General features: G+C 41.7%; 1 protein-coding gene across 1 annotated transcript; it reads left to right on the top strand.

The window, feature by feature from the left end:
• Window positions 1–191: 191 nt before the first annotated feature.
• Window positions 192–4,952, top strand: CMPK2 (cytidine/uridine monophosphate kinase 2; the record flags this gene model as incomplete). Its single annotated transcript, XM_085542160.1, has 3 exons — window positions 192–400; window positions 1,422–1,655; window positions 3,603–4,952. Coding segments are annotated over 3 exons (564 nt in total), but the record flags the coding sequence as incomplete, so codon positions are not given.
• Window positions 4,953–12,684: the final 7,732 nt, after the last annotated feature.

The raw sequence follows: 12,684 nt of genomic DNA, 5'->3' as shown, positions 1-12,684 counted from the left end.
TAAAGTGGAGTAATTAATAATCTTTAAGTTAAGCTTGAAAGCACTTTCCACCAAAAGCCTTATCACAAGGTACTCAGGCTGCACCAGTGTCAGAATGTGTAAAGTAAGATAATAAAAACACTTTCCAGTTTTTAAAGTTCAGCTTTATCTGAAGTGATATATATATAACAAATGTTTCCTTTTGTAAATGAAATGCAGGCAAAACCACAGTAACACAGTCAGTTAAAGATGCCCTGGGTGCTGTTCTGTTAAGGTCTCCACCAGCCTGCATCAGCCAGTGGAGGACAATATTTGATGAAGAGCCAACACCCATTAGAAGAACCTTTTATGCTGCAGGCAACTATATCCTTGCATCAGAAATAGCAAAAGCATCCACTCAGGCACCTGTGATTGTAGACAGGTTTGTATATTTCAAAAGTCCTCTTACATCAGTACCATCACCCAGCTGCTCAGTGGAAAGAAAGAAAAGAATAGAAAGAGTGAGGGGAAGGGGAGGGAGGGAGGGAGGGAGGGAAAGGGGAGGGAAGGAAAGGAAAAAGAGAAAAGTTGCAAGGGGCCTTAAGGGGTCATTGAGTCCAGCTGCCACTTATAGTCAGTGCCTACTAATTGTTAAAGCACATTACTGAGAGCATTGTCCAAATGCGTTTTGAACACTGGCAGGCATGAAGCATCAACCACCTCTCTTACTCTTAATAAAGGAAGTCTGTATGTACTTTGAAACCCCACACATGTTTCAATAGATGTACTATGACCTCCTCCCCTCCCATTGCCCAGAATTTGTTTGTGTATCTGTGAGCGATATTATTAACCAGCCTTAAAAACACGGAAATGTGTACGGTGTAGTTCTTAACATGTGGTTGAAGACTGTGTTTGCTAACAAATTTGCTGCATATATGGGTATAGAAATCACACACACACAAAAAAAACAACTGGTTATTGGGTTTGAAAATATTACGTAACACTCTCCTTTTGGTACCTCTCATCATGTGAGAAGATTTTATTTTGACAGCATCTGGAACATTTTACCTAAGGTGTAGCTTCTGCCATACCTTTTAACTCATAATTCACAATGATTCTGACTATTATGGATGGATGGCCCAGAATTGCTCTTTACAGTTGCCTTCAAACTCTCAGTGTCAACTACCTAGACATTCTTTTACCTGTGGTTGTCACAGAATCAGCAGCATAAAATCACTTGAGTTGGATGGAACTCTTAAAGATCATCTCATCCAACTCCCTTGCAATGAACAGGGACACCTATAGCTAGATCAGATTGCTCAGAGTCCTGTCCGTCCTGACCCGAATGAGGCATCTACCACCTCTCATGGCAACCTGTTATGTTGACACTTGCCTCCTATGTTACTGAAGAATTTGTATCTAATCTAAAATGTCTTTCTGTCCATTCTGTATTTTCCTGACAGGTACTGGCATAGCACAGCTGCTTATACAATAGCCACTGAAACAGATGGGAACATCCAGAATCTTCCACCAGATGATGATGCTGTGTATAAGTGGCCTGAAGACCTGCTCAAACCTGATCTTGTTCTTCTCCTAACTGTCAGCCCTGAGGAGAGAACCCGAAGGCTTGAGGGTCGAGGGCTGGAGAGAACAAAGGAAGAGGCTGAGCTGGAAGCTAACAGCTTGTTTCGCCGAAGGTATGTATTAATGAAGGGTAAGAGGGTGGAGGCAATCTTGGTTCCTGTGGAATCAGAAACAAAATGTCCTGCTTATCTTACTGGGACAAGGACTCATATCTCTACATTTTGTGGAGGTTTTTTTGTTGCTGTTTGTTTTTGGAAAAGACTCACGAGAAAAGTAAATTCTGTCATTTCTAGTTAAACATGTTTGAAAGCCTACAGGTGAATAATTTCAGGCTCCCATATAGTCAACAGAGTCAGTGCGGCCTTCAGTGTGATTCAGCAGAGCAGGTGCTAGGAGATCAGTGATCTGAGCATAAATATCTAGAGTCATCTGAGGTATTCTAGGGCATCTTCAAGAGGCTGACAGATATGACATACAACTTATGGACCCTTTCTGGGTCAGCAGCTGGAAGCTAAAGATTAGACTATGTCATCTCAAGAAGCACTTGATATACACGTTTAGGCATCTGAATTTTACCCTAGATATCGTACTTCAGGTTGAGCTGGATTGTTGTCTAGACACTACCAAATGTATTGATGACGACATCATTTTCTGCAGTGGGAGCTTGAGTAACTAGTGCTCTTGTAAATACCTCCACATCAACACCTGGATGTAGGTGTCCGTATACACAAATCTCAAAACTGAAACTTACCTCTAGAGTTTTAGCATCTGTATCAATGGCACATTTTAAAAAATGAATTGCTTAATTTTGACAGAAGCTCTGTGCAGACACAGCTCACACAGTGGGGCCTGTGCAAGGATGGGTGTACCGAGAGAAAATTATGCCATTTAAAGGTCACAGACTCATAGAATCATGGAATTGCTCAGGTTGAAAAACACCTCCCAAATCACCAAGTCCAACCATGACCTAACCATACTACCCTAACTAACAACTCTCCACTAAATCACGTCCCTGAGCACTACATCCAAATGGTTTTTAAATGCATTCAGGGATGGTTACTCAGACACCTCCCTGGGGAGCCTATTCCAGTGCCTAACTACCCTTTCAGTGAATAAGTTTTTCCTGATAACCAACCTAAAATTCCCCTGGCTCAACTTGAGGCCATTTCACCTTGTCCTGTCACCTGTCACCAGTGAGAAGAGACCAGCACCACTCTCACTGCATTCACCTTTCGGGTATTTGAAGAGAGCATTTAGGTCTCCCCTCAGCCTCCTCTTCCCCAGACTAAACAGCCCTAGTTCCTTCAGTCACTCAATCTTCCATGTTTTAATTCTGCTGCTTCTTTGAAAGCCTTTGGTTATTCTGCTTGCTAATTATTTCAGCCAGGATCTGAGAACATTTGGAATAATCTGATTTGTCTTGTGATTTGTGGCCTAAATGTTAGACATTATTAATTCTTGTGGGAACCAAGAAAATGATAGTTACATCCTCAGAGACTAAACAAGGAAGAGTTCCAAGTTATGAGAAGGCTTCTATTCTGCCTGAGCATGGAGGTTTTCACCCCGTGTTTCGAACCAGTATTCATCTAGTTAGCAAAGTTAATCAGAGGAAAGAGTTAAATGATGTGTGAACTCTGTAATCTTTCTCCAGTTCTCCAGTGACTCTTAGCTGAGATCTATCAGTGAGCACTCCATTACCCTGCCATACAGTTCATAGGCACATTGATGGGCTCCAGATAAATTAACTCAGGTGTTAGAAGCAGGATGCCCACTGTATGGCTGTTCTGGATAGTTTCTAGAGCTAAACCGTAAATACAGAAATACATCATTGTCATGCTATGTGAATATTGATATAGGTCTGGCAATCACTGTCAAAGAAACTGCATTCTGAAGTTTTCCTAAAGGTTCGTTGCCCTTTGCAGTATATTTCGTACTCGGCTTCATATAACATTTTTTTTCCATTGTCTCTGCGGTGCCAGCACTTTCTTCTGAGACCGATGACTAATACCATTTCACATCCCTGCAATTTGTTTTATTACTCCTGTTTTGTTTTACAATAGAATCGAAGAGTCGTACAGAAGGATGGTGAATCCCGCGTGCCAAGAGGTTGATGCCAGTCCCTCCAAGGAAGAGGTTTTCAAGACAGTCCTGCAACTAATTAAAAACCACTGTGCCTTGTGAAAGCAACTTCTTTTTATCAACACCTAACATATACTTTTTATTGTCCCTTTATTTCTGCTAGCTCAAAATGCTCTGTGAGGTGCTTTGTTCCCTAAAAGAACCTTTTATTACTGCTGCCAACAGCAGTCTGGCCAGGTGATCAGTTTCACTGACGTCTACTGCACTTTTATGTATGAAGCAAAATAGCACTCATTGTTCAGCACTCCTGGTAAAGCCACAAGCCTACCACAATCTCACACAAAGTACATGAGAGTACTCTCTGACACTGTGACATTTCAAGATGCTGTCAGGTTGTATCATCATTGTGATGAGAACTTGTTCCTGCCTTCAATATGTACAAGAATTCACTGATTGCAGTGGGAGCATGAGATGTACAAGGAGAGGATAAAATGTAATCCCACAGTAAAGCAATGAGATGATCATAACGTTTAGGAACAGCCCAGTGTTTCTTTCTGGAATAGAGGATGAGCTACTGGGATGAGCATCCTGTAAGAACTGCCTCATAAATATGGGCTAGTAAGTACCTGGGACTCTAAGGAATACAGTCCATGTCTGTTAACCTATGCAAGTGAAATGTCAGTTCATTTCAGAGGGAAAAAAAAGAGAACACTGACATGTTGGAAGCAGAGACTTGAGAAGAACATGAGATTAAAAACACTGGTTAAATGATTGCTAAAATATCTTTCTACAAAGTATTTTCTCTATCCTATAGGTTCACCAGTGTAAGTTTTTTGTTCTTTTTGAGAGAATGTGAAATGACAAAATGCAGAGAATTAGAGCAATGAGGATGATGGTACTCCAATTTTACTTGTATGTTTGTTTGTTTTTTCCTACATGTTGAATACAAAAGCAGGCTACCAGCAAGACTTCAGCTCTGCAAAGGCTTATTGTTATGTATGTTTGTTTCACTGTTACTCATAACTCTAAAATGCAATTTGATTTAAAACACTATGCTTACTTTCCTCTGTTACACGAGTATAATTATGAACAAATCTGTCTTGTAAATGAAAATGAGTAATATTGCTTGGTTATATCCAATCTTATATAGAAGGTGGAAAAAACTTGGAAGAATAACTTTTAAACCCAATGATTTTAATGTAAATAAGTTTTATTCATGCACTCTTTTATCTTTGTGAGTATATGCAGTTAATGTAGTATATTTATACATACTGATAATGTATGCTGCTGTTTGTTGTGCTATTCTGAATAAAAGTGGCCTTGGGATCTGCCATGCATGTAGTCTGGAAATACATCTTTGTGGTTGATACACTTATAAAGCATCCAGGTATTCAATTATCCTCAGATAGAGGAATTTCACGTATGGAAGACATCACTGCTCATGGATCGCTAGGCTACCAATAAATAATACACCAGGCCTAAGTAGCTTTTCCAGGTGAGAGAGCACCTGGCCTGAAGAACACTGAACATTTCATGCCAAGCAAGAGTTTTGTCTACTTGCTGAGTTGAGAACCGTTTTGCTGGGAAGTTTAATGGCCACAAGAGGTCAGGATTTTGGTTTCAGTGCTTGATGTGAAGCACCAAATAATATTATGCAGACTGAGGAATTTAGGCTAAATCTTAGTGGATCAGATTGGCTTTTTGCATCTTTGGAACATGCTCCAAGGAAGACTGGGGATGGGTCCATGTCATAGAGCTGGCCCATGACCATGAGCCCTTGCCAGGCAGTCCCAAGCATGGTAATCCTTCAGCATCTTCCTTTATTTACTGCTGGCCAAACTCATTCTTGAGGCCAGACCTTTCTGTGCACAGATGAAGGTTGTCAGCCCGAGGGCAAAAGCCACACCGAAGAATGTTTGCTTTATTAGTACCCCAGTAAATATAGCAATTTGTTATTTTACTGATTTACTAATGTAGAACTGGCTTTAGGATGTGGTATTGCAGAGATCCTGCTGCTACACTCCTCAGAGCATCTGGTGTGTTGGATCAGGAAAGTACACACACTGAAACTTATCTTTGAGATCCTTAGTACTGCCTTAAAGTCAGTGAATCCAGCTGTAACTGAAAATAATAAAGTAAACTGTGTTTATTTATTTACTTTATGGTTAAGAGAGGATCAAAAGTTTACATAGGTGGTGTTCAGTTTCTTTAACACAGACACTGAGGTCCTGTTCATCTCCCTGAGGTAGCTGAGATGTCTGTGCAGAGCTGCCAGCCATGACGCAAGACATTTGGGTGAGCTGTTCATCTGCATAGTGGCAGCTGGAGGCCTGCAGGGATACCATATGGTGCCTAAAATGGCACTGCTCACACTTTTAAGCAGTGAGAGGTTAGAAAACAGTGACATAGCCTGTTTGTCTGTGCTTGTATTAGCAGGTGGCATGGAATGAGGAGAGGAGCTAGTGCAGCTCCCAGTGTGTGCCTTACAAGTATTTTGAAGATTCATTTCAGATGAGATCATCTAATCTTGTCACTTGGGCTGGTCTTGCATTAGCAACTGCTATATGTTCCTGCACTAGATCTGCTGCTTGGAGCTTTGGATGGAACTCAGTTCATCAGGACTTGTGCACAGTGCAAAGCAAAGCCTGGTAAGAAGTGGTGGTCAGGAATATACTTTGAACGCATGTTCTTGATTCAAGCTAGGTTGCTAACATAGAAACTAAATAGAGTTTGAGTCCTGTACCCTCAGCCTCCAGACTCGGGGCTAACCCCAAACATGCTACAGCATGATCCATGCTCTTCTGTTTCTTGTAGTGGTACCCATTAGATGGGAGCAGGGGAGAATGGGTAATAGGATTTTTTTGTTCTGTATTTTGTGTGCTCTCTCCATATCATTATCAGCTTCTAGAAATCTGCCCTAAAATGTGCAGTCTGCCTCTGCTATCAGTTCCTGACAGTTGTGGAGGAAGGAAAGTCATGGCCTACTCCAGGGGACTTTGATGGAAGGAAAAATGTCTTTCCAAGGCCAGGATGAACAAAGGCCTCAAATACCCTTTTATAAATATATAAACAAACAAACAAACAAATAAATAAATAAAGAGAGAAAGAAAGAAATGAACAATGAGACATTGCCAGCTGTCTGTTAGAATTCATTAGCTTTTTCAGTCCCAGTTCCCCCATTTTCTTAATTTGAATATTTGAAGAAGTGCATAAGATGGAATTGTTGCTGCAGGGAGCTGCACCAACTTTGATGTTTTAAATGGAAAACTGTGTTCAATAAAATTAAATCAATTCCTTTGTAAAGACAAAAATCATCACCCTCTGGCTTAATGTAGCCAAAAAAAAAAAATAAATCTATAGGATTTATGTAAATACGCAGTCATTGTAATATGAAACAAAACTTGAAAGCCCTGTCATTAGTGTAAGGCTGCATTCTGTGTTGCCAGCTGGTCAGTTGTGACCTTTCATTCAGCCATAGAAACAGTGCACGTCATGTACTCCCAAACAGGAGAAATATGAAGCAAAATTATCTATGTCTGCAAATTCACTGCTTATGCAAGGAGGCAGACACATAAAGCCCTTATTTAAGTCCACAGCAAGCACAGGAGGAGTTCCAGCAGGGTCATTTACTGCTCCTGCTGCCCACCCCTGCCAATGCCAGATGCACAGTTCAGGAATAGTGTGGTCTATACAGCTGCTTCATCTTGGAGGTGTTTTTTTTTTCATGAAAGATAATGTGAGCAAGCAGGCATATCCCAAGAAGACTAAAGGAAGAAGTTTTCAGAGATTCTAGACCATCTCCCACATCTAGAAGTCTTCTGGGCCAGCGATTCTAAGCCTATTGTCACTGATGTGAATACTCTCCAAGATGAGCAGTTTCAAACACAAGTCTTTTCTGGTTTTAGTGGTATTGGTCAGGCTTTCATTACATTGGAGTGGTGAGTAATGAATGACGTACTGTGCTAATGAATCTCAGCTATCTTAAGGATATTTTTAATTTTCACTCTAAAATCTTAGAATCAAAGAATCACAGAACCATATAATCAGAAACACATGATTGTTGGGTTGGATGGAACCTCACGGCCCATCCAACCAACCCCTGCCATGGGCTGTCTGCCTCCCACCAGCTCAGGCTGACCAGGGCCCACCCAACTCGGCCCTGAGTATCTCTGGGGATGGGACACCCACAGCTCTCTAAGCAGCCGGTGTGAGCACATCACCACCCTCATAACAAAGAAATAGAGTACAATGTTTTTGTTACAAGTTGCTGAAAAATACTCTTATCTGAGCTTTCTCACTCTACAACAATATTTTACTAGAGTTTTTCTCTTAAGAGTAATATAGATGTCCCTAAATAATGCTGTTCATGTATTTTTATTTATTTATTTATTTTCCAAATAATCGAGGTTTTGCTCTACTTTTACATTATCTACAGTTAATTTATTTGGTAAATGACTTACAGTTTATTTTAGTGAAGGGAAAGTCCTTGCAGTTAGATTTAACTTGCAGTTTTCAGCGTTGGAAATGGCATTGGATTTAACTATCGTGTTTGGGATCAGAAGCCTGTAGCTGAGTGTGACTCAGCTTCCCCACAGCAGTGCAGCTCTGCAGCTACCACCAGCACTGCCATATGATGCTTTTAATACAGTGAGGAGTGCAGCTCCAGAATTCATCTGCTTTACAACCACAGCTACCTCCCTCAGAGGATGCATCATCTGGGCAACAAACTGCTCTCAAGGTGCTGTAAATAGCCTCTCCTTTACATGTGTGGGAGTTCCACTGAGCAGGCAGATAGAAAATGATCAGAGTGTGGGCTCTGCATAGGAAATTGATACTCGTTTATTTGCAGCTGCAACACAGAGGAAGCACCTTTATATTGTGTTTCCAGTGACTACCTAAAATAGACTCACTTTCTCAAAGTGTTTGATCTTAATGCGAAATTACTTGGCATTTCACAAAGGTTTTCCTAAAATTGTGAACCTGTTGGGTCAAAACTTGTTTCTCACACAACCCTGCAGAGAAACTGGATCTGATCAAAAGAGCAGCTGAAGCACTGTCCTGGAGAATGGGAGCAGAACACAACCTCTCATATCTGCAGATTCACCAGCAGTCCTGAATGTTTGCCCCAACTCAGTCCCTGGGATGTTGCATATAACTCAGAAACTTGATGCCAGGAGCTGCAGGAAGACCCCCAGAGAGGGCAGAGGAGAACAGTAGAAGTCTTTTAATTCAATCGGACAAACCTGGGAGCTGCTACAGATTTGCAGCCCACTGGGCATCAGGGAGATTTGAGCCAGAGAGGGACTGGTGAAGGCTGTGCTCAGCAGGAGCCACAACAGAGAATAAGACAGAAAACAACCAGGGGATATTCATACAAATGGCAGACTCAGAGGAACATGCATTTCCCTCCTGAAGGTCATACCATCAAGGACACAAAAAGCACTGTAAATAATGCATTTAATTAAATATATATATATATATGTATGTATATATATATATATATATTCAAAAAGTAGAGATATTCCTGTTTCAAATACTGATTACCTGTTATGGAGTCACACAGATGTAGGATTACAATGGTGTAGTGCTGCAAGGAAGTAGACTGGATGCACAGCATCCTGAGAGTTAGATCTGTGTGTCTGTGCCTGTATGTGTGTGTGTACTTGCTGGGAGATGGTGTAGGGATTTAAATCTGTCTCTGAATCATTAGCTTAGATGAATGACAGGAATGTTTTTCAAATGCCTCCTGTATGGGAATTTCATATGCATCCCTAAGGGATGGCAACTGCGGGTCAGCAGATCCCAGAAGCTCCCCAAGATGCCTGTGTGACTCCCTGATGAGTAAAAATGGATGAACACACCTAACCTGATCTGTGCAAGGAAAATTCCATTGGGTGTAATACTCCGCATGTATGTTCCTTCCCAGATCTGAATGCCATTTAGCACACTTCTAAAACAACTGCATATGTCTTCACTGTGATTCTTTAGTAGAGCATGACTTCTTTCACACAGGAATAAGAAATGTGCTGATTTCTTAATCTTTTCCCCACAGGGCTACAAGAGCAGGAACACTCTTATTCCCAAAGCAATTTTAGCCTGACTCTTACCTGGAGAAAAGAGAAAGAGATTCAATTTTTTAAGGTAGAGTAAAGCTCTGAACCATGGTTATGTCTTCCCAGATTGCATTCTGTCAATCTCCTGTACAGAGGAAGAACATTTCCATCTCTGTACTTTCAAGGTCAGTGTGTGAGCCCTGGCAGTCTTTGCACTGGCATGTAAAAGGATTTAAACACAGATCTTCTGCTCAGATTTTTTATTTTCATGCTTTTGGAGGCCTTTAAGCAGTGCATAATTGCTGCACTGAGTTTCTTGATCAAAGCCTACATTATGCAAGCAACTCATTTAGAGTTCTGACTCTTGTCTTTGGCAGACAGATATCACAATGTGCCGTGTTGACCAATTTTCAGGAACCATCAACAGTAGGAATGGGGGAAGTGTTTTGTACATTATTAAAATACACAAACCATACCTAGCCATTATCTGAAAGGTGCTTACAGAGTGAGAGGGGTTGGTCTCTTCTCACTGGTCACAGGTGACAGGATGAGGGGAAATGGCCTCAAATTGTGTCAGGGGAAGTTTAGGTTGGGTACCAGGAAAAACTTGTTTATGGAAAGGGCTGTTAAGCACCAGAATAGGCTCCCAAGGGAGGTGGTTGAGTCACCATCCCTGGATGTGTTTATAAACCGTTTGGATGTGGTGCTCAGGGACATGATTTAGCAGAGGGTTGTTAGGGTATTATGGTTAGGTCACGGTTGGACTTGATCTTAAGGTGTTTTTCAACCTGAGTGATTCCATGGTTCTATGGTTCTAGCCACAGAAGAAGCTGCCCAGGAAGCTTATGAAGCTCTGCTTCTGTTCATATACTTCTTTCTGCCTTCACCTGGGACTACAAATGGTAAAGTGATGTGAAATCCCACTCTCAGAGGGGTCTCTATCAATAAAACTACAACAGGCTTGAAGGCCTGCTGGGAGGATTGTTCTCACCATTGTTTCACCTCTCTATTTGAGGGTTTGCTTTTGTTTTGTTCTTTTCCTCAGCAGCTGCACTTACTGAGAAAGAAATGAGAATATTGTGGATGGTGTTGGTTCATATCCTGCAGGGAAAAATAAAGAGGTGAATGATTCTGTTATTTCCTACTTCCAGGTTAAGGAGTGGAATCTCTGCTGACACAAAAGGGATTAAAGTGATGGCTAGTGGAAACGAAGGGTTGAAAGATTTTTTCCATCTAGATCTTAGTTTTAGTTTACAACCTACAGAGAAACAGCTTCCTAATAATATCAGACCTTTCTTTGCTTTGGTTTGCAGTACTGGGGAGAAAATGGGCAGAAACATACTTGTACACAGCAGAAGAAAAGCCAGCAGTGATTGTTGCGTTCAATCATGACATTGCTATAGCTGACTGTGAGAGAGAATGCCCTGAATCCATCCTCAGAACATCCAGAATGGTTGGGGCATCAACAAATAAGATGAGAAATAAAAGCCTTACATTGTACCAGGGAAGTTTCAGGTTGGATATTAGGAAACATTTCTTCTCAGAAAGAGTGTTGAGGCAGTGGCACAGGCTGCACAGGGAGGTGGTAGAATCACTGACCCTGGAGATGCTCAAAAAACTTGTGGATATGGTACTAAGGGATGCGATTAGTTTGTGTGCTGGGGATGAGTGGGTGGTTGGACTAGATGATCTTAGTGGTCTTTTCCAACCCTGATGACTCTACAGTTCTATGATTCTAGGATCATTATTGTTTGCTCTTGTCCTCTGGGATGCAGACATTGTCAGTGCTGAATGCACAGTCTTCAGAGCTGGGTTAAACCACAGAAGCTTGGAGGTGCATCTAGCTGCTTTCAGATCAGTTTTGGTTTGGATTTTTGGTTTTGGTCCAGTACATATTATCACTGAGTTCTGAATTTTTTTCTCAGCATGGGACTGATGGGTTCCACATGGTGGATTTGAAATCTATAGTCCAAGTGTGAAGAGTCTCTGTGTTGAACCTCTGGTCTTCCACAGGAGCTATGTGCGCTCTGAGGCACAGATCAGCAGGTCCTGCACATTGGTTAGAGGTTGTTAGTATCTTACTTCATTTCAGGAAGTAGAAGACAGAAGTTTACAGCCTCCAGATGTAATTATTTTCATGTGCTTCAACAAGAAGAATCAAATATTTGAAACAATGTATGTGAATTGTTTGACAAAACCTCAGAAGACTACTCCTTCCTCATAATCTGTCTTAGAGCATAAAAGGGCATCAAAAAGACAGAATGTCTCTGATGTAAATGTCTCATTTCTTTTGTGAAACATTTTCTTTTCATCCCAGACAGAAGCAGGAATCTTCAATTGCATGCTATTTTGTTATTTGCACCAAGGGCTGTCTGCTGGCCCACATGACCTACTGATGTCCCTGATGCACTGTGCTGTCTGGTTCAGAAAGGAGTGCTGCCTCTAGGTGTTAAGTTCCTCTTATTTTGATCTCTGCAAAAAGTATTCTACCTCCTGTACCATGAAATCCTCCCTTTGGGTCCCAAAGGGAGATGCGGGAGCCAGGTGCCCCTGAGGTGGCTCAGGAGTGGAAAGGCAAAGCAGAGGCTCAGGGGAGGTGACCCCGGTTTTTGAAAGCTTCCCTCGGAGGTCTGGAGGCCCTGGGACAGGGTGGCCGACATCTGACAAAACAATCTGCTGGAGGCCTCCTGGAGGGAACCTCACAGAGCTTTGTGATGCTTGCCCAGACTGTTCCACATAGGGAGTGGATCTGGCACATGGGATGTGAACACTGATTTCAGAATGCTCTGTGCCATAAATTCCATCAAAGCACAGCACAACAGACAGCTAGCTTTGACACACCTGTTTCCCTCCTCTCATGTGCCTGCAGCTGCTGAGATGCCTGCTCTTTTTCTTTAAAGTTTATTTTCTTGCAGTGTTTTTATTAATCCAATGTATCAGACACTCTCATGTATGCAGGGAAGTCTGCAGCGCATTAGAGGAATGCTCTTCTGATGTTGTTTTCTGTTGC

This window comes from Coturnix japonica, chromosome 3 (assembly GCF_054131305.1).
Source record: "Coturnix japonica strain WE chromosome 3, WE-NBRP24, whole genome shotgun sequence".
NCBI lineage: Eukaryota > Metazoa > Chordata > Aves > Galliformes > Phasianidae > Coturnix > Coturnix japonica.
This window is presented reverse-complemented; position numbering and strand designations above follow the sequence as displayed.